At 38.3% G+C, this 26,349-nt stretch overlaps 2 protein-coding genes across 2 annotated transcripts in view; one reads left to right on the top strand and one right to left on the bottom strand.

Annotated features, from left to right (window-relative positions):
- LOC126282523 (apoptosis-inducing factor 1, mitochondrial) overlaps positions 1-5,301 on the bottom strand; it is a 95,451-nt gene extending 90,150 nt beyond the window's left edge. Inside the window, exons 1-4 of the mRNA XM_049982190.1 lie at positions 4,668-5,301; positions 4,179-4,399; positions 4,025-4,088; positions 3,813-3,949 (exon numbers count right to left, since the gene is read on the bottom strand). Coding sequence (XP_049838147.1) covers positions 3,813-3,949; positions 4,025-4,088; positions 4,179-4,399; positions 4,668-4,743 — 498 coding nt within the window. The 5' untranslated portion in view covers positions 4,744-5,301. The remainder of the gene's footprint in view (positions 1-3,812; positions 3,950-4,024; positions 4,089-4,178; positions 4,400-4,667) is intronic.
- On the top strand, positions 5,142-19,895 carry LOC126282524 (uncharacterized). The gene is made up of 2 exons (XM_049982191.1): positions 5,142-5,319; positions 17,598-19,895. The coding sequence occupies exons 1-2, from the start codon at positions 5,275-5,277 to the stop codon at positions 18,117-18,119; spliced, it is 567 nt and encodes a 188-aa protein (XP_049838148.1). The 5' UTR covers positions 5,142-5,274; the 3' UTR covers positions 18,120-19,895.
- The last annotated feature ends 6,454 nt before the right edge of the window (positions 19,896-26,349 follow it).

Raw genomic sequence — 26,349 nt, 5'->3', positions numbered from 1 at the left:
ATGTGGAAACAATATTAATACAGGGGTTGAGTGTGAAATTAGTAATGACCTTCTAAACGTTCTGGGCTATCAGCAGTGCACAAATTGTAAACAATGCTACTAGAGTATCCATAGGTTCAGCAATAGTCTAAGATCACATTCTTACAAACATAGAGAACGGAAACTGAAAAGTGTTTGTAAGGCATTTTGGCCTTTCTGATTATTGCTTAAAATAATAATGCTAAAGACGCGATTGGGAAAACCCACAAAACTGCAGGTGTACAAAAGGAACTACATAGTCTTTTTAGGCATTTGTCAGTTGCACTTGCAGTGAAGAGTGCATCCTGCAAATAGCTTAAATTAATTTTTGAGGGCGCATTTCCACAAGTAGCTACTTCAACAACAGCATCTGGGGAAAATAGATGCATAACTATGTGTATTGGAAAGCCCTACCACATACTCACATTGCTACATTCTTCACAAAGGCACTACACCAATCCACAGCACCTACATTACTGTCACAAGTGAAAACAACAATAATAAAAATCTAGAAGGACACTACTAGTTGCAGAATATCACTAAATGACAAAATGATATATAATGTGAAAATATAAGGAAATTATTGTGGTATGTCATAAAACAAGAAACATTCAGGGGAAGAGACAAGTATACCAACAGGGAGATCTAAGATGGTGGTAGAACAATAGAAAATCCTCGGGAATTGGCAAATTTTATACATGACTCTCTTTGGAAAAGTAGCAACAAAATCTACCTAAACCACATGTATCACCCAGAACAACTTTACACAAACACAATGATGAGGTTTTGTGCACAAAGGAGCCTGAAGTTAGCAGGAAAATGCAGAAATTAAAAATAAGATGTCAGCAGGTATGAATGAGACTTCAGTCTCTGTTCTAGGCATGAATGAAGAGCACACAAACCCCATTAACAAATGTAATAAATGAGTCCTTTAATTCATGTATTTTTCCAGAGCACCTAAAGTGTGCACGAATGGTGCCTTTACTAAAGAAAAGTAATAAGGAGAGCACTGAAAACTGCGCACCAGTTTCAATACCATCTGCATTTATAAAAACAACTAATCAGTCATGAAAGGTAGATCAATGAGTTTCATGATCCAATACAATTTTCCCAAGTGGAATAAGTACAAAATTGGCTGCTATCAAGTTCACAAAAGTGGTACTCGAATAACTTGACAAGGATGATGGTCTTACAGAGGTATTCTTAGACTTGTCCTAGGATTCTGACATTGATGACCATAAAACATCACAGAGCAAGATACAACCACTAGATTAATTATGTCTCTAGTCTGAGCTGCGAAACAGGATGAAAATGGTAGGCATAATTCACATCTGCTAATGATCTTAACTCCTATTAGAGAAGGCACATGACACCCTGAAAGATGTTTACAAATGGGCAGTAAGTAACAGCATGCATTTCAGCAAAAAGGGGGAAACCAGTTCTGTCACATTAGGCATAGGTAATGAATCTGTAGATAGAGTAACATACCAAACAAAGGGATGAATATCGACTGATGAGGTGAACACACAAAGATGCTGGCAAAAACAGTGTCATCACTATGTTTTCTGTTACACTTCTGTTTATCAAACTCTTTATGTCCGGTTCATAAGTTCATCACACAAGTGTACAAGCATACAATAAAAAGTTTGTCAATGTGTCATGCTCATCAAATTTAACTTCAATTTTGAAGCAATGGTCGTGCTGCTTGTATTGTGCTATGAAATAATTTGATGATACTAGGAATGACTATCGAAGCAAAGCAGTGTTTGCACCAACTTCAGTACTACTTTTAAAGATGGAAAAGAAACAAGATGCTCAACTAGGACAGGGTTGAAATTGAGATAAACATGCCTCTGAAAATCTGTTAAAGGAAATATTACAGTCAGAACCTGATGATTACAGTAACTTTTTTTCCATTTTATTGCACTCCTACTTGTATACTGTGCATAGTACATTTGTTTTCTTCTTTACATCTTCATGCACAATTTATGGCTGAGAAACATTTCACTGCAGATTGCGAAGTCATCAACAAACATGTCAAAAAGTAGTGAATATTATGTAACTTTAAGTTATCAACCAACATGCTAACTATATTGTCATGCATGTTTTAAATATCGTAGTATCCGGACCATCATGGAAAAAAAATTTTTTTTTTTTTTTGGGGGGGGGGGGGGGGGGGGAGGGATGTTATCCATACCTTGAAATGCAGTAAAACATGAAAATCTTACACAGTGGGGGAACACAGTTGTTAAACAAGCACACAAAAAAAGCTATGGGAAGTGAAGAAGAAAGAAAAACAGTAGAACATTTCACTGGCTTTTCCAGCTCACAATCAATCTTATGTAAAACCTTGGACTACACTACAAATTAGTCATTCTACAAAAATGACTCCCTTCAAAAGTTGCAAATGACTAAATCAGTTACAATGTCAGCAGTAACCAAACAAGGTTTTCGCACATTTCACCTATGTCAGAATCACAGTAAAAGAGGAGGTAACTGCTATCGTACTCAAATAGTGCATCTGAAAATACACTCAAATAGTGCATCTGAAAATACACACACACACACACACACACACACACACACACACACACACACACACACCTACGTAAACAAAGATTTAAGTGGATTTTCATATTTGATTTGAGTATGGAAAAAAAAGGAATTTAAATCCCAAAAGTCTTTTGTGGCCAGGAGACTAGACACATGGTAATGAAGAAAATTACAAAAGTTATTTCTAAACCCTTTCCACGCATGATGTGGGCATCAGATTGGAGTCAAAAAGTCAGAAATAAAATCAAACCAATTCTGAGAATCATACAGGCAGTTTATAATTTTATTCTGACAGCACATTCCATACACTGGTAACCATTTCAAAACTTACCAGCATCAGTAAGTAATATGTATTATCATTATCTGCCATCAGTCCTATCACATAGGTGAATACTGATAAAATCCGAAAATACCATGTACCTCCTCCTTTACTACCTGGTGTATATGCATGTTATCACTAGAGAAATTTCAAACCTGTCTTTATGTACAATATAACTAGCTCCTACAAATCAATGTTGAACTTAGTATGTTCTTTAAGCATATTATAAGCCTATATACTATGGACTTGTGGAACATACTGTCAATTCATATGCAAACTAAATGTTCTGAAAGGCCATTAAAATTTACTTTTTTTCACATTATCCTAAGCTCTTCCTTCACTTAAAGGTGGCAGTTATCTAAGCAGCCAACTAGCTTAGTCACTATTTCAAAACGAATGTCCAATTTGTATGTTGAAAGTATTATCTCTATGGACAGTTTGAAGCAGTGTGAGTAATATACAAAATTCTAATCACATGTAGGCACCTAGCAAACAGTAAATAAAATTGAAGAACTACACATAAATACCTAGACATAAATAAGGCAAGAGCTATAGCTTAAACATTAAACAGTATAATGTACTCACAGAAAAAACAACACACAATTAACATATTGAGGTATAACAGTGATTTTCCTCACTGATGGTAGTAAGGAGTATACAGAATGTGTTTCTTAATTCCTTACAAACAAATACATACTTTGAGTGCTTAAATTGTTGTTCAATTGTGTGTGAATTCCTAAGGGACCAAACTGCAGAGGTCATTGCACCCTGGACTTGAACATATGCTAAGGGTTACAACAGAGGGGGAAGATATGAGTGGGACAGTTTTTATTCTTCTAGTATAAATTACCATACACCTGTTAGCTAGAATAACATCAATTTTTTTTTTCTTTTGCCAATAAAAATAACAGTAAGTTCATACCTTAGCAGTAGGATCGGATGACTTTATTGACCGGAACGCAGAAAAAGCAGCAGTGCCGCCTCCAATCAACAAATATGGTACACACTTTGGTATATCTTTAGAGTCAGCAGGGGACTTAACAATTGGCTTTGTTTTGCCTGCAAATCAAAAGTTCTGTACATAGTAAAACTAAAGTAATGCATGTAGACCAGGCTGTAAGTAAAATTACTTACGTTTCTTTCCTTTGCGTACTACATCTCCTTTATCCTGCTGTTTCTGCTGAAGGAAGTGGTACAACTGAAACAGCAAATCAATAACTGTTTACAAATTTTAAAGATATTGTCCATCTACATAGGACAAAATAGCAATGTAAAATGATTATCTTACAGTGAACAACGAAATGGCTGCAAAGAGCAGTCCACCAATCAACTGCCGGGTGTATTTCTTTTTCGAGCCATCATCCTTTGGACAGACTTCCTTGGGAGGAACTGGCTTTTTCGTATCGCGACATTCCACTGGTTTCTGTGGGGGACACTTCGGCGTCTGCTTGCACGGGTCAGTAGAGTTACTTCTGAATGTTGTGAGACACAACCGGTATTTCTGAAAGTCTGGAACAGGGAACTCCAGCTAATAAGAACATTATTTTCAAACTATGTGGATGCGCCCGCAATTAGCCTGCCAATATACGAAAGCATAAACATCATGAGATTACTCCCTTACTAAAACACTGCTTGGTGTTAACCGCAAATTGGTATGACATTTGAGGTGTAATACGTAAAAATCAGCATATACGCCATTGATCATAAGCAGATACTATATTTCACGCAGCAGTCCCTTACATAAAACTGAATTATAAAGTATATACCATTTACGTACCGTGAGTGGGACACCTCTGCAGTTTCCAAGGCCCAATCCCAGCAATGTGAGCAACGTATCTTATATTCCTTAACATTTTATTTTGCACAAATACCAGTAAAAGTCCTGTAATCTAGACACTTAAAAGACAATTTTGTTAAAAGCGACCTATTGATCCATCAGGGAATTCAACACTACTCCCCTACATTTCTAGTAATTACAGCACCAATAAGTGTCAACAATACCGTCGGTTTACCACGTTTATTTCAAATGCTCTTTGAGCAGCGTTGTATCTTTGACATTTTTATTATTCTCTGTAAGAATTTTGAACCTATTAGTTTCAAACGCACAGTTAGAGATTCGCTAATTAATTCAGCTAGTATGGTCTATCATAAACCTTTTACAAAATGGTATCAATGTCTACGCCCATTACTTGAATTCACTAAACGAAGCTACAGCTTCAGTCTCAGATATTATAAGCGGTGTCGTTCTCAGGACGGGCTGCCTAGTGAAAGTACGTGGTCGGTTTTATCAGGGACGAAGCTTGTGTCGATTTTTTTTATGTCCTGCATGGAAATACATATAGCATTCATTTCAAAAACAAAGCAATTACTTTCTTCTTCGCACAATGAAAGTTATAACTACATCAATGACTCAAATGAAAAGGCCAAAGGTAAGATTTAACTTACGTACGATATAACAATATAAATATTGTAGTTTTGTACAGGCTAGAGATACATTTCGTAGGTATCAGGTGACTGCTACGACGTACATTATTACTTTGCTTACTGTGAGATAAATATTTTCCGACAGTTTCAATATCGAGACTTGGAAAACTGAACAGTCATTAAAGGCCAACTCACACTTGCCATCACGTCACTTCGTTCTGCGGCCTCATTCAATGAAAATAATAGCATAAAACTTTTTAAATACCTTCCTAAAGCACTTGTATGTATAACGTCATAACAGTCTATCCTGAAATTAGCGATTGTATTTGTTGTTTGACCAGTAAGAGATCTGTCTAAATTTACGAACAAAGTATGGGAAAGAATACGCACCAGTTTCTAGTTACAACAATTTCACATAGATCGAGAGAGCATCTACATAAAAATGTTTTCCAAGAAAGAAACACGTAAATATTGTGCCCAGAGAAGGCAGCACAGGCTATAAATTTGTGACGCCCCATACATGGAATGTACGTTCCAAGTTGTGTACACTGAAATACACGATTTGATAAAGTTGTCAACGGAAGGATGCCACAGTCAGTTCGATTGAGATGCAACCTTTCTAGACACGAGAATATTCCACCAACTGTGTCTATATGGTAGCTAATGAATTTTAAATATGCATCTAATATAGAAGCAACTGTGAGGTGTGGTCTGTTTTGTGAAATAGCAGCCTTTTTTTTCAGAGTCTCCAACAAACTAGGACAACACAGACATCATGGAGACTGATTTGACCGACAATTCTGAGAAGTTTTACTGGCTAGCCCGCTGTTAAATTTACTTATTATAATGAGTAATTCATTATAGTAGCAATGAAAGTTCTATAGAACTGAATTATTGAACACTCTTTCTATATTCACTTTTGCAGTTCTTGGGCGTATATAAATCCAGTATCTATGATGGGATGATTATTAATAATTTTATTGAGAGTATATAAGAAAAATAAGAGGCCAGCATTTACAGTGGACAGCCATAACCTTTGTTTTTTTTTAATCCTGGGATAGAAATGTACCTATGGAACATATCCAAACTGGAAGCTGTTATTGTAGCTCGCCCTAAATGTCTGAGGAACACTAACTATTTAATAGATAATTTTGGCTTGTGCGATCATCTCTAGCAGCTATATGTAATTTGGGAAGAAAGGGGAAGTAATGGGAGATGTGACACAGTCACTGTGTAGTTTCTTCTATTTTGCAATCATCTCAGCTTAAAACTGTCAATTTAGTTTTCAAACTAAAAAATAACTACCCTCATGTGTGAAAGAATTAGCAGAGTTGCAATGGTGCTGCTTCACTAGCAACATGACAAGAGACAGAGAAGGAAGGAAGAACTGTATTTTTACCAAAAAAATGAATAAAAGTCAAAATGGAGATGATGACCAAAAATAAAAATTATGACAAATGATTTCAGAGTAAAATATATTAATCCATATATATTTGTTTATTTTATTTTCATTTAATTACAGCAGAGAACTGAACTTATTAACAAAATTGTTCATGTCCATGTTGTCCAGTGTCTACACATACTTTTAGTACTCCTGCTGGCCATTTCCTTAACAGTATCAATGAAATCAGAAGGAAACCACCAAAGGTTGGCAGCAGTAGCTGATTTGTTGGCAGAACCAAGTCATTTCTGTAAAAAGGAAAAGAATTACATTAGACAATTGGTGTGACAATTCAAGAAAAATTGAAAACATGTAGATTAAGTAACTATATATTCCTGTTACCTCAATGAGAAGTACCTATGTTCTTATAAAACAGAAATAATTATTTTATGCTAAATGTGGATATGGTTATGTGGATAATATTAATAACTGAGAAACACATCAGCTGTAACCTACAGCTTTTTTTAAGTTACTGACTTTCCTGCTAATTTTGTGTGTTAAAATTAGCATAAGTAAGCACAAATAATTTACATGTTTATGGGAATAATGATAGGTGGGAGACAAGTTTGTTGCTGTGGAGCATTCACTAAGAGATGGAAAGTTGTTGTCTCAATGTGGCTGAGTGAACTCGGGTTGTTAGTGTACTATAAAACTTTTTGTTACATTAAAAATCGTAAACTGGTTGTCGAACACTGAAAAAAGTGTTAATAAAATCAGTGTTCAAGACCAGCGTTCTTTTCGATTTGAATGGGTCTGTTTTGGCAATATCTGCTAAATGAAACGAAGTAGTTTTTCTAATGCTGCAGCAGTTGTAACACATGTCAGGTAAAAGAGGCTATTTTTGCATGAAATGTCGTTCTTTGCACCTAGTGTATATAAATAACATGGGAGTAGATCATTCACAAAGTAGAGATATCAAATTCATGTTACTACAAATAAGCAATATGTGCTAGGATACACAGAAATATTCTCAACTGTCAGTCATATGCTCCAGTTTCTTACATACGAGATCAAAAAAACGAATTAGTTTTTGCTTCAATAGACGAAACACAGATATAAATTATGATTTGTGATATTCTTCAAAGTAATTGGGGTGACGTCTCACTTTCGTCTCCTTCCTCATTCTGACAAATAATTTGGCCAAAATCTTGTCATCACTGTCTGATTCTGTCGCTGTTTCTGCCGTCATCAGAAGTTATACTGCAGTTCAACTTGTTAACCCAGCCCAAAATCGCTGCTCAAGCTATCCTGAGTGTGTGCCCCTGTTAGGCATTCTTCCAGGTTGGTACAACGCGTTTTCCTTACTACACTGAGAATAGAGCTTAACAGACTGATTAGATTAGTTTTTCGTTCTATAGATCCGTGCTGAGGGGATCCTCATGGATGTGGAACATGTCAATTTTTTTAAGCTGCATCATTTGTTTCTATTAAAAAATTCGTCAATGGAGTAGAAGGAGTTGGCCACGAAAAAGTCTTTCAGGCTCCTTTTAAACAATCTTTATTTGTAACATTTTTTTTTTTGTTTGCTGGTAAATGATTGAAGATGAGTGTTCCTGAGTAGTGGACCCCTTTTTGAACTAAAGTAAGTGCTTTTAAATCCTTGTGCAGATCATTTTTGTTCCTGGTATTGTTTGTATGAACTCAGCTGTTTGTTGGAAAAAGAGATATGTTATTTAGGACAAATTTCATTAAGGAATAAATATACCGAGAGGCAGTAGTTAGTATACCTAGTTCTTTGAAGAAGTTTCTACAGGACGTCCGTGAATTTACTCCAAAAATAACACATATTACACGCTTTTGGACTCTGAAAACTTTTGTTTGACTTGAAGAGTTACCCCAAAATATTATACCTTATGACATTATGGAATGAAAGTAGGCAAAGTATGCAAGCTTTTTCATTTTTATGTCGCCTATGTCTGCTAAAACTCGAACTCCAAATACAGATTTGTTAAGGCGTTTCTGCAGTTCTGTGGTGTGCTCCTCCCAACTGAATTTATTGTAATCCCAGGAATTTAAGACTGTCAACTTTTTATATCGGCTCTTCTTCATACTTAATGCGTATGCTGGGTGGAAACCTCTTACAGGTTCTGAATTGCATATAGTGAGTCTTTTCGAAGTTTAATGTGTGAGTTGGCTTTAAACCATTTATTAATATCCATGAAAATATCATTAGCAGAGCATTATAGAACTACACTCGACATACTATTTATTGCAATACTTGTGTCATCTGCAGACAAAACGAACTCTGTTTCTGGCAGTGTAACTGATGAGAGATCATTAATGTACATAAGAAAAAGCAATGGCCCTAATATAGATCCTTGTGGGACACCACATGTAATAACTTCCCATTCTGATGATGACTGATCTCTTAATTCACTAGTCCCTTGCACTGACACCCTTTGTTTTCTGTTAGTGAGGTATGACTTGAACTATTTTGCAGCACTGCCCGTGACACCATAGAATTCTAATTTATTTAAAAGGATGTTGTGGTTCACACAATCGAATGCCTTTGACAAATCACAGAAAATACCTGCTGCTTGTAACTTGTTATTTAATGCAGTAAGTACATTTTCACTGTAGGTGTAAATAGCCTTCTCGATATCAGAACCCTTCATAAATCCAAACTGTGTACTTGAAAAAATGTTATTTGTGGTCAGATCGTTGAGAAGCTGCCTGTAAATTACCTTTTCTGAAGTTTTTGAGAATGCTGGCAAAAGTGAAATCGGTCTGTAGTTTGATGGTATCTCTTTATCCCCTTTCTTGAATAGAGTCTTAACATCTACATATTTTAGCCAGTCAGGAAATGTCCCAGTTATAGCTGACTGGTTACACAAGTAACTTAGAATTGTACTAAACTCACAAGAACATGCCTTAATTAACTTTGCTGATATTTCATCATAACCACTAGCATGCTTTATTTTAAAAGATTTTATTATGGAAGTTATTTCTTTTGGTGAAGTGAGTGACATATTCATGTACCTGAAGCTATGTGTAAAGGCTAGTTTCAGATATTCAAGGACATTATTTACTGATCCTGCCAATCCCATTTTATCAGTAACGGATATAAAGTACTTGTTAAATAGATTTACCACACTATGCCCATCAGTTACTAATGTGTCATCTCCCATTAGTGCTATTTGCTCCTGTTCCTTTCTGGTTCTACCAGTCTTCTCTTTCACCATATCCCATAATGTTTTTATTTTGTTCTCTGACATTGCTATCTTCTTCTCGTAGTGCATTTGTCTAGATGTCTGAATTACTTTTTTAATATTCTACAGTTTTCTTTCTATTTAGCTAAATCATCAGCATTGGAGCTATTCGGGAATCCAGCCGGATGTTCGCGTCGTTCTCGCACGATATTTCAACAGCGTGCCTCGCTGTCTTCTTCAGGTGCTACCTGAGACTGGTCCTTGGGTCGATCGAGTCCAGTATTTATGCCTGGGAGGAGCTGGGCGTTCCCTAATCGGTCCAGTCCTTCAAACCTTCCAAGAGGAAGCACTCTCTTCAGCCACAAATCAACCCAAGTGCTTTTTTAGGTATGTGGATGATACCTTTGTCATCTGGCCCCATGGTAGAGGGAAGTTAGATGAGTTCCTGCTACATCTGAACTCTTTCCATCCGAACATTAAGTTCACAATGGAAATGGAGAAGGATGGAATACTTCCATTCTTGGATGTCCTGGTGAAGAGAAAGGGAGATGGCACATTTGGACACAGTGTGTACCGCAAACCTACACACACTGACTTATACCTTCAAGCCAGCAGTTGCCACCATCCGGCACAGAAGAATGGAGTGCTCAAAACACTGGTCCACAGAGCACAAACTCTGTCAGATCCTGATAGTCTGGCCATAGAAATAGAACACTTACAATCAGTGTTCAGCAGGAATGGGTACTCCTCTAGAGATATCCAGAAGGCACTTCAACCTGCCAACCGGCCAAAGGATCCAGAAGAAGAACCAGAAGAGGCCAAGAAGATGGCATACTTGCCATATGCCGGACCTATCTCTACCAAGATCAGCAGGATTCTCCAGAAATATGACATCAAGAGCATATTTTGCCCACCCACCAAAATTGGGGCTATGCTGGGGAATGTAAAAGATGACCTGGGGCTACGCAAGCCAGGTATTTACAACATACCATGCCAATGTGGGATGTCATACATTGGCCAGACCACCAGAACTGTGGACATCAGGTGTAAAGAACACCAGAGACATACCAGACTCAGGCAGGCAACTAAATCAGCCATAGCAGAGCATTGTCTGGAACTTGGTCATTCAATGGATTACAATGACACCAAGATTGTGACACAGACCTCAACATTTTGGGACAGTGTCATTAAAGAAGCAATTGAGATTAAGGTCACAGACAATCTAATCAACCGTGACTCGGGATACCAAATCAGCACTGCCTGGAATCCTGCGCTTTAAGTGAAGAAGCCAGCTGTAATGAAAGAGAAAAACACAGTTTTCTCACGTTATTAGCTATGCAAGGAAAATTTCGATGTTTTAAATGTTGTTGCACTTCTCAGTATTTTAACACCCAAACTTGATCGGAGATACACATTACGACGTCTTCTTTGGCCATTACTAATCGTTATTGTTGTTACACTAAAGTGGCAAGGAAACTGGTATAGGCATGCATATTTAAATACAGGGATATGTAAAAAAAATCAGAGTACGGCCCTTCAGTTGGCAATACCAATATAAGGCAAGTGTCTGGTGCAGTTGTTAGATCAATTACAATGGCAGCTTATCAAGATTTAAGTGAGTTTAACGTGGTGTTATAGTCGGCGCAGGATCGAAGAGACAGAGCATCTCTAAGGTAGTGATAAGTGGGGGTTTTCATGTACGACCATTTCATTGGTGTACCGTGAATGTCAGGAAGCTGGCAAAACATCATATCCAAACTTGTGAGCGGTCGGTTGTTACCCTTACTATTGCGACATGATAGAAAAACGTCAAATTTTGCTCGCTGGGCTCCATTATTAAATATAACTGTGATGGTAGTTCAGTTCTGCACCTTGCATAACCCCCGTAAATATTGGTCTGGCGTTAACAATTCAATACTTATCTGGCCTTGCCATGCGTGATGCAGCGTTTCTTGCAGATTCGTTATTACTCCTTGCACATCCCACACACTGCAGCTACTCCTTGCAAAAGTCTGATTAACACCACCCTACTATCTAGTACTTATAGATGCCCCTGTAGGGATCCCAAGTTGCGATTTATTACGTCTTCCGACGACTTAGCGTATTCCACTACCTGCCCTGCTAATGCGTGGAGCGACCGTGTATTATTCAGGACTTCCCCTTCCAATGTGCCTATCTGAGTTGCATGCCAAGCTTCTGTTGCCCTACTCTCCTCTGCAAGTTGCCTCTCTGCTTCCACCATTCCACCGTGTTGTTTAGCTCTTTTATATTGCTTTATTCTGCAGCTCCAAAAACTTTTCTTCCTGGGTTCAGCCATCCTCGTTTCTATCTTACTCGTGGCACTGCTTCCTCCATCTGTCCTACCTGATTTGATAGCGTCTTATAAGCCTCATGCAATTTCTTATACTCCCCTGCAACTTCCTTCAGCATTCCCTTGCCCTCTGCACATTGCCTAAGCTCTTCGAACACTTCCTCAAGCCTCCTTACTTCATTCCGCATTTCCCATATGTTCCATACCAACCTTAGTCTCCAAAGGTGACTCGACACCACCATATCTTCCTGTCTTGAGTCCAGCACATCCCCATCCAGGTGCTGCACCTGTAAGGCGTTCACCCTGATGATGAAGCCAACGCTCCCCCTTTCAATGACTTTAGGAAAGGGATCACCATCACCGTTCCTCCCTCTTCAAAAGGACTGCTGTCCGCACCAGGCTATGTTTGAAAATACATACAACAAATGGAAATACCATGCCTAATTACTATATGCAAACCCAATTATACATGACATGAAAACAAACAAAAAAAACCTACAAATACTCTACTACTTTCCGGATCGCAAAGCATACTGTAATTCATGCTGAACTCTATCTTCCTGGTTTTCTCTGTGCTTAGAACTTCTCTTCACTCTCTCTTTCTTGCTCTTTCCTTCCTGTGACATGCCTGGAATCACATCTGGGCAACCATTAAATGGCCGTAAGTTCCCAATGTGTACTATTGTTGTTCTAGTTGGCAGCTGAAGCTTAACATTAACGGGGGATGTGGTTTCAACAACTTGGTATGGCCCTTGATACCTTGTGAGGAACTTTTTCGTTTTCCCTTTCTGCTTATAGGGGCTGGACAGCATTACCCATTACCCCTCACTATACTGCAGTAAACTTCCTTTCCACTTTACTGCGTCTTCCTGCCTTTTCAAAGCCTTTGTATTCGCCTTTTGTACCAATTTCCAAACATACCGAATTGTTCTTGTGAATTGACGTACAGTTCCATCAGTCCTTCCTTTTTATAGCCTTACCAAATCAAATGGTGACGGCATTTTTCGCCCGTACAATACCTCATATTGAGATAAACCGGTATTTGTATGGACTTTTGCATTGTACGTACATACAATATGTTTAAAATACTCGTCCCACTGATGGTGATGAGAATCCACATTTAAAAAAATCAGCATTTTCCCAATTGTTGTGTACCCGTTCTGTCCTTCCATTGGCCTGTGGATGAAATACGCTCATCCTCAACTTTTTTACGTTCAACAATTCACACAGTTCCTTCATTAAATCCGACATGAAGTTGGTCCTTTGGTCAGTAATTATTGTCTCAGGTACACCATTGTTGCCTGTTGATTTGGCATAGCCACCATCTCCACATACCTCGAAAACTGGTCTGTTATTGTCAGAATGAATCTGTTCCCCGATGGCGTTCACCTGAAAGGTCCTAAGACATCGATCCCCAGCATAGAGAATGAACATGTCGCTTCTGGCAATCGTTGTAGCTGTATTCTGGTTCAAATCTGCTCTCTGCGTAGTTGGTATACAATTCTTGACATACTGATCAACATCTACTTTCCTACCTCTCCACCAAACCTCTCTGCCACTTTCCTATTCGCCACTCTACACCCTCCACCACCAGATATAACATGATCATGTTCTTCCTTTAGAACCTCATCGCCTCAACTTAGCTGGCACTATTACCCTTGGCCCTAACTTCGTTTCCCTGCACAGAAAACCATTGCACATATTAAATTGTGGCTGTGTCTGATACAATTTACAATCGTTGTCCGTGACCTGTAATTCTTGCCGTACTGCTATGTCATAACCTATGACTTCTACTTTTGCCACCATCCTACTTAGTTCATCTGCATTACCGTGCTTCTACCCTGGCTTGTGCACCACCTTGTAGTCCAAATTCACTTAGCCTCACGGCCCATCTAGCGAGCCTAGTGGACGGATCCTTCAAACCCAACAACTACTTCAATGCAGCATGATCTGACAATACCCTAAATCTTCTCTTGTATAAATAACATTTAAAATATGTGATTCCATAGATTACACTAAGCATCTCCCTCTCCGTTGTTGAGTAATTCCTCTCTGCTGCATTCAACTGCCTAAACGCAAAGGCTACAGGATGCTCTTTCCAATCAATTTCCTGACTAAGAACACACCCTAATGCTTGATTCGATGGATCGCATGATAGTATAAACTCCTTTCCAAAATCTGGAAACACAAGAACCAGACTTGATGTTAACACTTCTTTCAGTTTGTCAAATGCTTTCTGACACTCTTCTGACCGATCAAATTTCACACCCTTCTGTAACAATAGCATCAACGACTGTGCTAAATCTGCCAAACCCTTCACGAACTTTCGACAGAAATTGCAAATTCCGATGAATGACTGCACTTCCATAACTGGTTTCGGTCCTTGAAAATCCCTTACAGCCTGTACCAACCTCGGATCAGTTCACACTACATCCTTACGGATAATATGACCCAAATATTTTACTTCTCCTGATGCAAAATGACACTTCTCCAGGCTCAACGTCAAACAATCTGATCTTAACCTCATAAAGACTTCCCTTAACCGCTGTCTATGTTGCTCCATACTATTTGAAAACACTGTAAAGTCATCCAAATAGACAAGACACTGCCATGTTTTCAAACCCCTCAATACACTGTCTAGCAATCTCTGAAACGTTGCTGGAGCGTTTTTCAAACCGAATGGCATTCTAATGTAAAGGTAATGGCCTCCAGGAGTAGAGAAAGCAGTTTTTCAACGATCCTCTGGAGCCACCTCTAACTGATGATAACCACTTGTCAAATCCGTCGTACTGTCACTGTCCTAAATGATCCAAAGTCTCTGATATGTTTCGAATGGGGTGTGCGCCAGTTACTGTCTTGTTATTGAGGTATCGGTAGTAAGAACAGAACCCATATTTCTTAGTTCGATCCATAGAAGTTTTAGGCACAATGACAATGCCAACTCCCCAGCAACTGTTACTATGCTCTGTAATTCTGTCCCCAAGCTGCTGATCAATGTAATCCTCCACAATCGGCTGCAAATACCTCGGTATTCTGTATGGTTTACGGTAAACAGGTGCTTCATTCCCTGTTGTTATCCTATGTTGAACTAATGGAGTTGCTGGTAACGGCCCTTGTGGAAAAAACAAATCCTTAAATTCCCACAATAGTTCTTCCATACTCTCTCTTTCCCCTTTCAAATTCTTAATTTTGTCATGCAATGCAGTTAGTGGTTGATCGCTTTGCCTATCTCTTGAACACTAGTCTTAGTCATGTAGCACATCCAAATTTGCTACTAAAACTCCTTTTCTCAAATTTGCGTCTACAGTGCTAAAATTATCCACATTCACAGGAACTACTCGCCCGTTGTTGCCCTCCTGGACGCGTACAACACTACGTTTCAGAAAACAACCAAATAGACTCAAAACTTCATTATCCTGCAATGGTTCAATGACACGTACTGTACCCACAGGTAGATTTGACTCCACACTTACCCAAAGCGACTTCCCAATGCCACCAGACACATACTCATGGGAATTAAGCCTTAGTGCTAAAGTATGCAGTTCAATTGGTTTGTTCATTATGTTGAACGCCGCTCGTGACAGCTCTGCATTGACAGCTGTTTCCCCTAGCTGAAATAACATTCCACCAAGTTCCACAGTTCATTGTCCAAGGTCTACTTAGGCATGATGTCGATGCAAGAAATCTACTCCTAGGATCATGTCGTAGCCCTCCCTTACCCATGGTACTACCTCCATGTGTGCATTAAATCGGACTTTCTCTATTCGAAAGTCAACTGTTACCGACCCCAAAGGTGTGACCTCCTTATCCCCCACTCCACACAACCGACAACGTAGTGCCTCTAGCTTCCTTCATCCCATTATATTCCTAGTAGCCACTGACACTTGCGCCCCTTTGTCCAACAATATCTTAAACTTTTTAGCTCCTATGGATCCTAACACTGAACATTCCACCTGTGCATACGTATTTGTAGCATTGAAATTAAACGGGAGCTCCCTTAGGTGGGTCTGGGGCCCCCTCTACCATTTAACTCTTGTCCACCTCTCCTATCTCCACTTCTCCATCCTCCCCGCTGCCGATTTCTACCCCTTCCTTTAATCCGTGATGACTGGGTGCATTGCCTCTGCACATGTCCTGTATGACCACACTTAAAACATTTCACACCTGCTGTAACAGAGTTTGCCTCTCGCGTACCCCTGTTGCTACATATGTTTCCTCACATTGAATTGCTAGCCAAATGGTCAAATACAAATCTTCACGCACTTTCCGTGACATGTGCGCCGGTAACCCTCTCAAAAATACATCAAGTGCCCTTTGCTCAGCCTCCTCCAACAGAACAGTATTTGTGTCATCGCTCTGACCCACCTCGTAAGTATAATCATTAATTTCCCTTATCCTGTCCGCAAATTTTTCCATCGTCTCCCCTGTATCTTTGACATTGTTTTTAAACTCTGTGTAAAGTACTGAGTGCTATTGTGTTTTTTGTACCTTTGTGAAAGCCCTTCCTTTAACTGCTTAAACTGTCCTGCCTTCCTTAAGGCCTCAGAATACCTTACACATGTTTTCACTTCACCCATTAATCTAATCTTGGCAATATGTAACAACTGTTCATCAAACCAACCATTCATCACCGCTGAAGTCTCCAAGTCCTCCACAAACAAACGCACATCCTCAGATGCCTTTCCAGAAAACGCAATAATCAGACTTGTGGCAGCTGGATCAATCTCCTGCACCCTAGGCAACAACGACTGATGAGATGCGGTTTCCCACTCACATCTAGATGTTAATTAACTTCTTAACTGTGTATTGTCTGCTTTCAATTGTGCTACTTTATCCAACTAAATCCGTACCACTTCTGGTTCCAACACACCTCAAATGCCTGACTCTGCTATTGTGTTGCTTTTGTTCCCAGTTAGTTCTGAAACAAAACATTTAAGTACAAGAATAACCCAAATCCCTACATCTCAGTATCATCATACTCGGTAACATCATACTCAAACCAAAGCAAAAGTAATTAAATATCACGAAAAAATAACTCTCAGTGCCCCAAATACACTAACACTTATTCTGTCAAAAACATAGTGTGCCCACGCAAAACATCCAAAATTGGCTGCCAGGATCCATACTCAAAACACAAACAAATAAAGAAAGGAAACTTCCAACACTGAAAAGAAACCTGGTCAAAACTCACCACATCTTGTGACTGTAATGCAGGTGGTGGGCTCAAACGTAGTACTGCACTGACGACATCCACTATTCTGACACCAAATTTAGTGGCAACTTCTGCCACCAAATGTAACACAACACCAAATGTAGTGGGAAGAGGCAGAAGGCACCATATTAAGACTCGTCCGAGCTTTCCAAGTGATTTATTGTTTCCAGTTACAGTGCCGCTGTTCCTCTCGATCTGCATCACTGTGTCCTGCAATGCTGAGGACACCACTTCGCTGTCTGCAAAATGGCTTGGCGCCGAATGGCTGCCTCAGCGACCCATGCACGCAATGTGTGCTGGCCTTGTGCGCCAGCGGAGTTGCGGCGTCATCAGGGTGCTGGCAGTCGACTCAGCAGTCTGCATCCCTGCTTACTCAGCGCGAGTTGCAGGCGGCCAACTGCGTGCCTGTCGCCGAAGTGACTGAGATCGCAGCGACCATAGTGCCCGCGATCCGGTGTCTTAATCTGTGGCCCTCGCATTGGGATGCCTTCAGCGTGTGTTGGAACCCAGGATGCCTGCCTACAGTAGCAAGTCGTGAAGTGGCCCACTGCTGGCTGGCTACGGACCTTGCGTCAACCTCAGAGTGTCGAACCAGTGACCCACTGTGGACTGGAACGCTGCTGCCCCATCTGCTGCTGCATGTAACTGGTGATGTGACACGTCCTGGCACCCAGGAGAGCTGCCACACTTGAATGAATCTCGTTAGAAACCGCACCTATTTATACATGGCTGTATGGCTCTGTTTTGCCATAAGAGCCACTTCTCGTCACATACTCATAACATGCTATGTTGGCCAGTGGGCCCCTTCTGCCTGTGATTTGCGACAAGCAAAGGTGCTATGTATATTCTTTCAGCAATTTGACTGCCCTGTGGCCTCTATTCTACTTCGCAACTGTTGGTATGCGTAACTCACTGCAATCCGGCCTGCACCTGCCTGTAACTTGTGCTCAGAATATTTGCACAGAACTAACTTTCCCTGTCCTAAACGGTGGTGGTGCTACAGTCATGACAGAAGTGCAACCCTTCCACAGATTGCTGCAGATTTCAGTGCTGAGTCATTAACAAATTTCATCATACAAATCATTCAGTGAAGCATCATTGATGTGGGCTTTCGGAGCTGCAGGCCTACTCATGTACCCTTGATGACTGCATGACCCAAAGCTTTATCCCCTGTCTGGGATACTGACACTGGACTGTTGATGATTGGAAACATGTTGCTTGGTTGGATGAGTCTCATTTCAAATTGTGTCAAGCAGAAGGACCTGCACGGGTATGGAGACAACCTCATGAATCCACGGACCCTGCCTGTCAGCAGGGGACAGTTCAAGCTGGTGCAGCCTCTGTAACGGTGTGGAGCATGTGCAGATGAAGTTATATGGGACACCTGATACGTCTAGGTCCGACCCAGACACATATGTAAGCATCCTGTCTACCTGCATCCGTTCATGTCCATTGTGCATTCCAACGGACTCGGGCAATTCCAGTAGGAGAGTGTGACACCCCACACGTCCAGAATTGCTACAGAGTGGCCCAATGAACACACTTCTGAGTTTAAACACTTCTGCTGGCCACCTAACTCCCGAGACATGAACATTATTCAGCATATTTGGGATGCCTCGCTACATGCTGTTCAGAAGGGATCTCCAACCCCTTGTACTCTTACAGATTTATAGACAGCTTTGCAGGTTTCATGGTGTCAATTCCCTCTAGTACTTCTTCAGACAATAGTCGAGTCCATGCCATGTTGTGTTGCAGCAGTCCTGCCTGCTCTTGGGGTCCCTACACGGTATTAGTCAGGTGTACCAGTTTCTTTGGCTCATCAGTGTAGTTCCGCAATGCCAGTACTATACTCTCACTTTTTGTATCCCAGATGGTTTACTCAGAACATCTCATTCACCGTTTACTACTCGGCTAAGCAAATTGATGTGATGTTACCTGATCCACAGTGTCAACACAGCATGATGTGATGGTGTGATGACATGACATAATGGTCATTGTGAATTTGCCTTTAACCTAGGTATTTTTTGTGCACTGACTCATATTGTAGTAGTGTATTGTGCTTTTGTGTCGACTTAAACTTTATTTTATTATCATGTTTTGTTTTTGTTAACTGCTTAGTTTTTGTAGTAACAGATCAGAACTGATGCTTGCATTGTATGTAAATAAGAACATAAACTGATGAATCGATTTTCATTAAATAACCATTCATCATTTGGAAAAGTCTGCTCTATTGAAAAACAGTGGTGTAGTCGGTTATGACATGAACTGCTATGTACGCTAAATAGATAAGCTAAATTGGCTACATGTATTTCCTTATAAGTATTACTTGATATTTGGCTGTACACATTTTCGCTAGGAACCAAATACTGATGTTTGGAAATGTTTTGCTTCTCAGAAATTTAATATATTAACTTGATCAAAAATATCAATTATGAAGTTTACTTTGAACATTAATAAACTTTACCGTTACTATACTTTGACATTTTCTGTCATGCATGGTATCTCGTAACCTCCCTATCACAATCTGGTACTAGGCTAAGTGAACCAGCATGACGTGACATCCAGTTTGATTACAACCTGACATTGACCTGGCATGTCAGGTGAAACAGCAGCATATAAAAATGTGTGTTTGCAAATTCATTCTTGAAATGTATCACTTATTTCTTCTAAAGTGATGCTTCAACTTGCAACTGATGTGACAGCAGCCACATTCCAGTGGTGTTATCTTTTACAATGATACTATTGTTATCAGTATTTTATTAGTCTTATAATACATATTTTACAGATAATCTGATCATATTGCATAGGAGATATGCCAAATTAGCTGCAGTTTTTATGTTTAACACAATTTTGTACTACTGATAGCCTTGGGAGAGCCAGCCTCAACAAAACTCTACCATTTGGCAAGCAAGATATATGAGATAGGCGAAATACCCTCAGACTTCAAGAAGGATACAATACTTCCAATCCCAAAGAAAGCAAGTGTTGATAGATTTCAAAATTACCAAACTATCAGTTTAATAAGTCACGGCTGCAAAATACTAACACAAATTCCTTACAGACAGATGGAAAAATTAATAGAAGCTGACCTCAGGGAAGATCAGTTCGGATTCCATAGAAATGTTTGAACACATGAGGCAATACTAAGCCTATAACTTATCTTAGAAGATAGCTTAAGGAAAGGCAAACCTACATTTCTAGCATTTGTAGACTTACAGAAGGTTTATCACAATGTTGATTGGAATATTCTCTTTCAAGTTCTGAATGTGGCAGGGGTAAAATACAGGGAGCAGAAGGCCATTTACAATTTGTACAGAAACCAGATGGCAGTTATACGAGTCGAGAGGCATGGAAGAGAAGCAATGGTTGATAAGGGAGCGATACAGGGTTGCAGCTTGTCCCCGATGTTGTTCAGTGTACATTGAGCAAGCAGCAAAGGAAATAAAGGAAAAATTTGTAGTAGGAATTAAAATCTATGGAGAAGAAATAAAAATTTTGAGGTTTGCCAACGACATTGGAGTTCTGTCAGAACAGCAAAGGACCTGGAAGAGCAGCTGAACGGAACTGTACAGTGTCTTGAAAGGAGGATATAAGATGAAAATCAACAAAAGCAAAATGAGGATAATGGCATATAGTCTAATTAAAGCAGGTAATGCTGAGGATATTAGATTAGAAAATGAGACACTTAAAGCAGAAGATAAGTTTTGCAATTTGGGGAGCAAAACAACTGGTGATGATCGAAGTAGAGAGGATATAAAATGTGGACCGCCAATGGGAAGAAGAGAAATTTGTTAACATCGAGTGTACATGTAAGTCTCAGGAAGTCTTTTCTTGAAAGTTTGTGTGGAGAGTCGCCATATGAACGATAAATAGTTTAGACAAGAAGAGAATTGAAGATTTCAAAATATGGCGCTACAGAAGAATTCTGAAGATTAGATGGGTAGATCACGTAACTAATGAGGCGGTACTGAATGGAGTTGGGGAGAAGAGGAATTTGCAGCACAAATTGACTAGAAGAAGGGATCGATTAGTAGGACATGTTCAGAGTCGTCAGGGGATCATCCATTGAGTACTGGAGGGAAGTACAAAGGGTAAAAATCGTAGAGGGAGACCAAGAGATGAATGCACTAAGCAGATTCAGTACAATGTAGGTTTCAGTAGTTACTCGGAGATAAAGCTTGCACAAGATAGAGTAGCATGGAGAGATGCATCAAACCAATCTCAGGACTGAAGACCACAACAACAACAACATTTAAAGAACAACAATATTATGAAACTGTTTTTCTTGCAATGCACATATTTTCTAAATTTTCTAAACATTATTTTATAAACACAGTGTTAATTTGACATTGCAGTATTGTTGAAGATAGATCAATCACCATGTTCAATTGATCATGTCATCATTCATGGTTTCGTCCTTGAGGAACAGCATTTTTCTACTAGTTGATGTACTTATCTCTTCAGTGAATGTATTTGCATGCTCAGTGTGTCTGTACTTGTCAATTTTCGTAAATTTTCATTCCCCTATAGTAGAAAGTTATTTCTTCAATTTAAGGGCTATTTTAAAAGCATGACTTTTATTGCACATACATATGTTCGAAATGAGCTTCATCAGTTAGCTCAACTTTATGGCACAAAACGGTTATAATTACAAAGAGGTGCAGTTCAGGAGAAAGTAATAAGTTTGAGCTCTGGAATAATGGAAAAGACTGTTTTCTTTGAGGTACTGCACATATTTTCCTAATGATTACTTTTTATAGTAGCATGAATCATGACATATGTCTTAAATTTACGCCAAAACCTAAATCATATCTAATTGCAGATTCAAAGAAACTATGGTATACAGTTATCTAGCTGTTCATATCTGTTACCTCTAAAAATATTACATTCAATGCAAATGTAAGACTTCTTAGTTTAGTGACTGAATAAGAAATGTGTATCTGATGGCTTACACTTTTGTCCAAATTCGACTCCAAGAATCACGATTTTTCTGTTTGATAACAGAGTTGTTAGTTTTGACTGCTCACTTATGCTATGTAAGCAGCAGTCATTGGAGCCGTGCTTCTAGATTATTTAGTGTGTTTGTGGTATCACAAAAACTATCTTCATAGTTTATTTTTCACTACTGATAACGAGAGGTAGATAAAAAGCCTTGAGGGAATCGTTTTGCATAATTAATAGCATTAGATGTTGTGATTACTCTTTGGTAACGTTTTCTCAGGTAAGGCGTTAGCCACTTCAGTGCACTACATATATGAACAGTCTGTAGGGGAGTATAGAATGTTTCATTGAATGCAACGCTTACATATGATCACAGAAGTTGCTATCAATTTTATTGATTTTGTCCACTGAGGAGTTGAATTTTTTTTTTTCAATGAATTGGTTAGACACACTCCAGGTGATTTTTCCCATTTTGAAATCCATGTTGGTTTTTGAAAACATCGTACTTCCTAATAGTTTTTTACTTTTACTTTCAAATGCATCAGGCAAGTATGAGAGGATAGAGACTGGGTCATAATTTGCCACATCCTCTTTTGATCATTTTTTTTGCATGATGGTTTCACCTCTGCATAGCTACTTATGTCATGTAAATTTACTTGTTCAAATGATGGATTCATTGTTAAAGACAAAGTATGTGTTGTTTTATCATGCATAATTTTAATTATTTTGGTGAGTATTCCATTTCTTCATGATAGTTTTCAATGGCAAAATATTATTGTCTTACATTTTCAGTTGAAACTCTATGAAATTATTATGGTTTGTTACAAATAAATTTATGCTGTTTCGATAAGTGAACACTTCTGCATTAGGTTTTGTAACATTTCTGAAAATGTTAAAGAAAACTGTGATATATGGGAAGGGATAATGGTAGTGTTCTTATTTTATATAATTATTTAAATTTCTTATTATTTAACTGTTGCAACTAATTCTGATTTAAGAAGTGGTCATAATGCATTTCATTGTGTCATAAAATAAACCTATTATTTAACCTTTTTGGAAGAGTTCATAACAATTTATAATGTATCTTATAGTCATCAAAGTCTGGATGTTTATTGCATTTCATTTCCCTATGTTATTCTATTTTTATTACACTAGATGCTTTTTATGTTGCGACTGCCTATTTTGTGCAGATCTTAGGTTGGAATGATTAATTGAATGTGCCTACAAAACTTCTTAGAAATTTGACATACTGTGAACTATGGGCCACTTCACTGCATTCATCATGTCACAGAACAAAAATTTCTTTTGCACCCAGACTTTCATACCATCCATTCGTTCATTCATTCATTTATTCATGACAGATTCATAAACAATGCAGAACGCTCATAAATTCCTAAATCTGAGCGTACCTTGTTCTTGCTATTGACTGCTGCTAGGTGGTTGTGTTTCGAAACACAGTCAATCTATCTTGGTTTTAATAGTAAGTCACAACCGACAACAGAAAGAATTATTTATTCAGAATCGTATGAGACTCGATTTATTCAGTTTGTTCACACAGTTCTCCCCAGAATAAATTATGCTTTTAGAAATGTATATCCCACAGCCTTCCTTTCATGTGTATTAAAAATTATTAAAATACAATCAAGTAATTTATGTGAATTGAATGAATCTTTCATTGGTTATTACTATACCCCTGATACATAAAAATATGAGTGTTTCTTATTGTGTGATAATATTCCATTAATCATGCCAACAAAATTATTATCCAATGCATGATATGCTCATTCTTCATTCTATTTATAAACCTTCTGTCAGTTACAAGTGCATTAATTACTCTTATGAAAACATTATGATGGTTTTACATGCTAAATTTGTATATGGTTCATATCATACAATCTACTGACAGGATTTGTTTGGATATTAATAACCTAGCATGTAAATAATTATAATTCACTTACTAATACAGGCAGCCTCTTGTAATTTTTCGAGCCTCAGTTCATTACAAAAGTGTAAAAAAATCTACCTTAAATGAGAACATATGCAAGTGAATCATTTCTTGTAAAGATAGTACAATATGACCATAAAAGCAATAAAAGGTCTGTAAATTCATGTGACAAGAGGTGCAGTAGATGATTAAGTACGATTTATGCCCTTGTTATTTGGGTATAAAAGTGAACATTTCGTTACTGTGCGTCTATTCAGACAATTAATGAGTGCAGAAAGTCTAATAGCTTAAAATTTGATTATAATAACGAATGACTGTTCATGTTTATCCACTCTGGTAACCGCCATTTGTGGGTTATGTTCATCTTAACAACTCTTTCATGGAGCATTACTGGTGTAAGGTACATGGCTACAGTGCTGCATGTAGATTAACAATATGAAACATGACTCATAATATTTTTGTAGATAAATCTGAAGGTAGCTCGAAAACAACTGCTTCATAATGGGTATCTTCTCTAGTAGCAATATATGGCCAGTTATGTTACCTAACTGCTCTCATGATACCGACAAAGCTGTTGCCCAATCAGTCACATCGAAATTTAGCTTTTCTCCCAAGTCATTACATTTGAGGACATTCCCTATACAAACTTTAGTTATTAACATGAACTGGAAAGTATTCTTCACTTCATTTCTGGATTAAAATATTTTATATATTGCTGCAAATGCTTATTCTACATCACGTAACACACACACACACACACACACACACACACACACACACACACACACACACACACACACACACACACACACACACAGACACACTTTTGTTTTTAAGGAGAAGCTTTGAATTCATTAAATTGGAATAATTGAAAGACTAATAAATTTTCTTAGGTAAATAAAACCTGCATTGTTTCTATGACGCTGATTCCTGTTTGGTGAGAAATACAGACAATAAATACAATATTACCAACATCTTAATATGTCAATATTTATCCTTTGTAACTATGACAAAAATGTGAAATATTGATACATTGTTTGATGTGTGTACTTCCTATACGTTATGAACATACAATGAAAGCCATGTTTCACAGGTGTATGAGTCATTGAACACTTCTATATTGTCCCAAAAAATTAGGCTGGAGCCGGGTATCAGTCAATCCACATGTCTATGCGTTTTGAAGAATGGTAAGCATATCTGATTAAATTTTTAAGCTGAGTAGATGAATACTCATAATGCTCTACTGAACTGAATTTAGGAATGTTGGGAGACATTAGAGTTGAAAAAATTGTGATCTGTCATTTCTGTGAATGTTCTGTAAAATGCCTTTTACTGCCAGAAAAATCTCATTCTAATCAGGGCAAATCGAGATGTGACTTATAATTTTTCACAGTGTGATTTTATACCATAGAAACCATAACAAAGATGAGATAAATGGTGCAGCAGGAGTGAAAATAATCAAGGTTAGTTTGCAGCTAGGATTGTAGTCAAACAACACCATACACTTAAAATGAATCGGTTAAATATCCTGTTTTGATGAAAGCAGGGACAGATATTACTGTAGAAGAGCAATAATTTGGGTGATGGTGGACTGTGTTTATATGCAGTACAATGCAACAAAATGTGTTGCAATGTACATCATGAATAAACGGAGTTCATATATAAAATAATATAGACTGCAAGTTCTAATAGGAAAGATGCAATCATGCCTGTAATAGACACAGATGCCACATAACTGTCACATCAGCAAACTTTCCAGTGGAATTAGGATGCTGAAAGATAAAATAAGTCTGTACAGAAAATTAGTGATGGTTAAGGTACATGTCTAATTACATAACTAATTTTAATCGAATATCAATATTATTATTCACAATTAATTTAGAGACACAAATTGACGTTTATAGAGACAGAAGAGGAAGAAGAAGAAGAAGAAGTTGGGTAGCAAGGACTGTAACCCACGTTTTGCATGAAATAACAGCGCAATAATTCCATTGACTTTTGCCTACTGAGTCCAAAGACTGTCATGTAATTGAGTA

The sequence above is a fragment of the Schistocerca gregaria genome, chromosome 7 (assembly GCF_023897955.1).
Source record: "Schistocerca gregaria isolate iqSchGreg1 chromosome 7, iqSchGreg1.2, whole genome shotgun sequence".
Taxonomy (NCBI): domain Eukaryota; kingdom Metazoa; phylum Arthropoda; class Insecta; order Orthoptera; family Acrididae; genus Schistocerca; species Schistocerca gregaria.
This window is presented reverse-complemented; position numbering and strand designations above follow the sequence as displayed.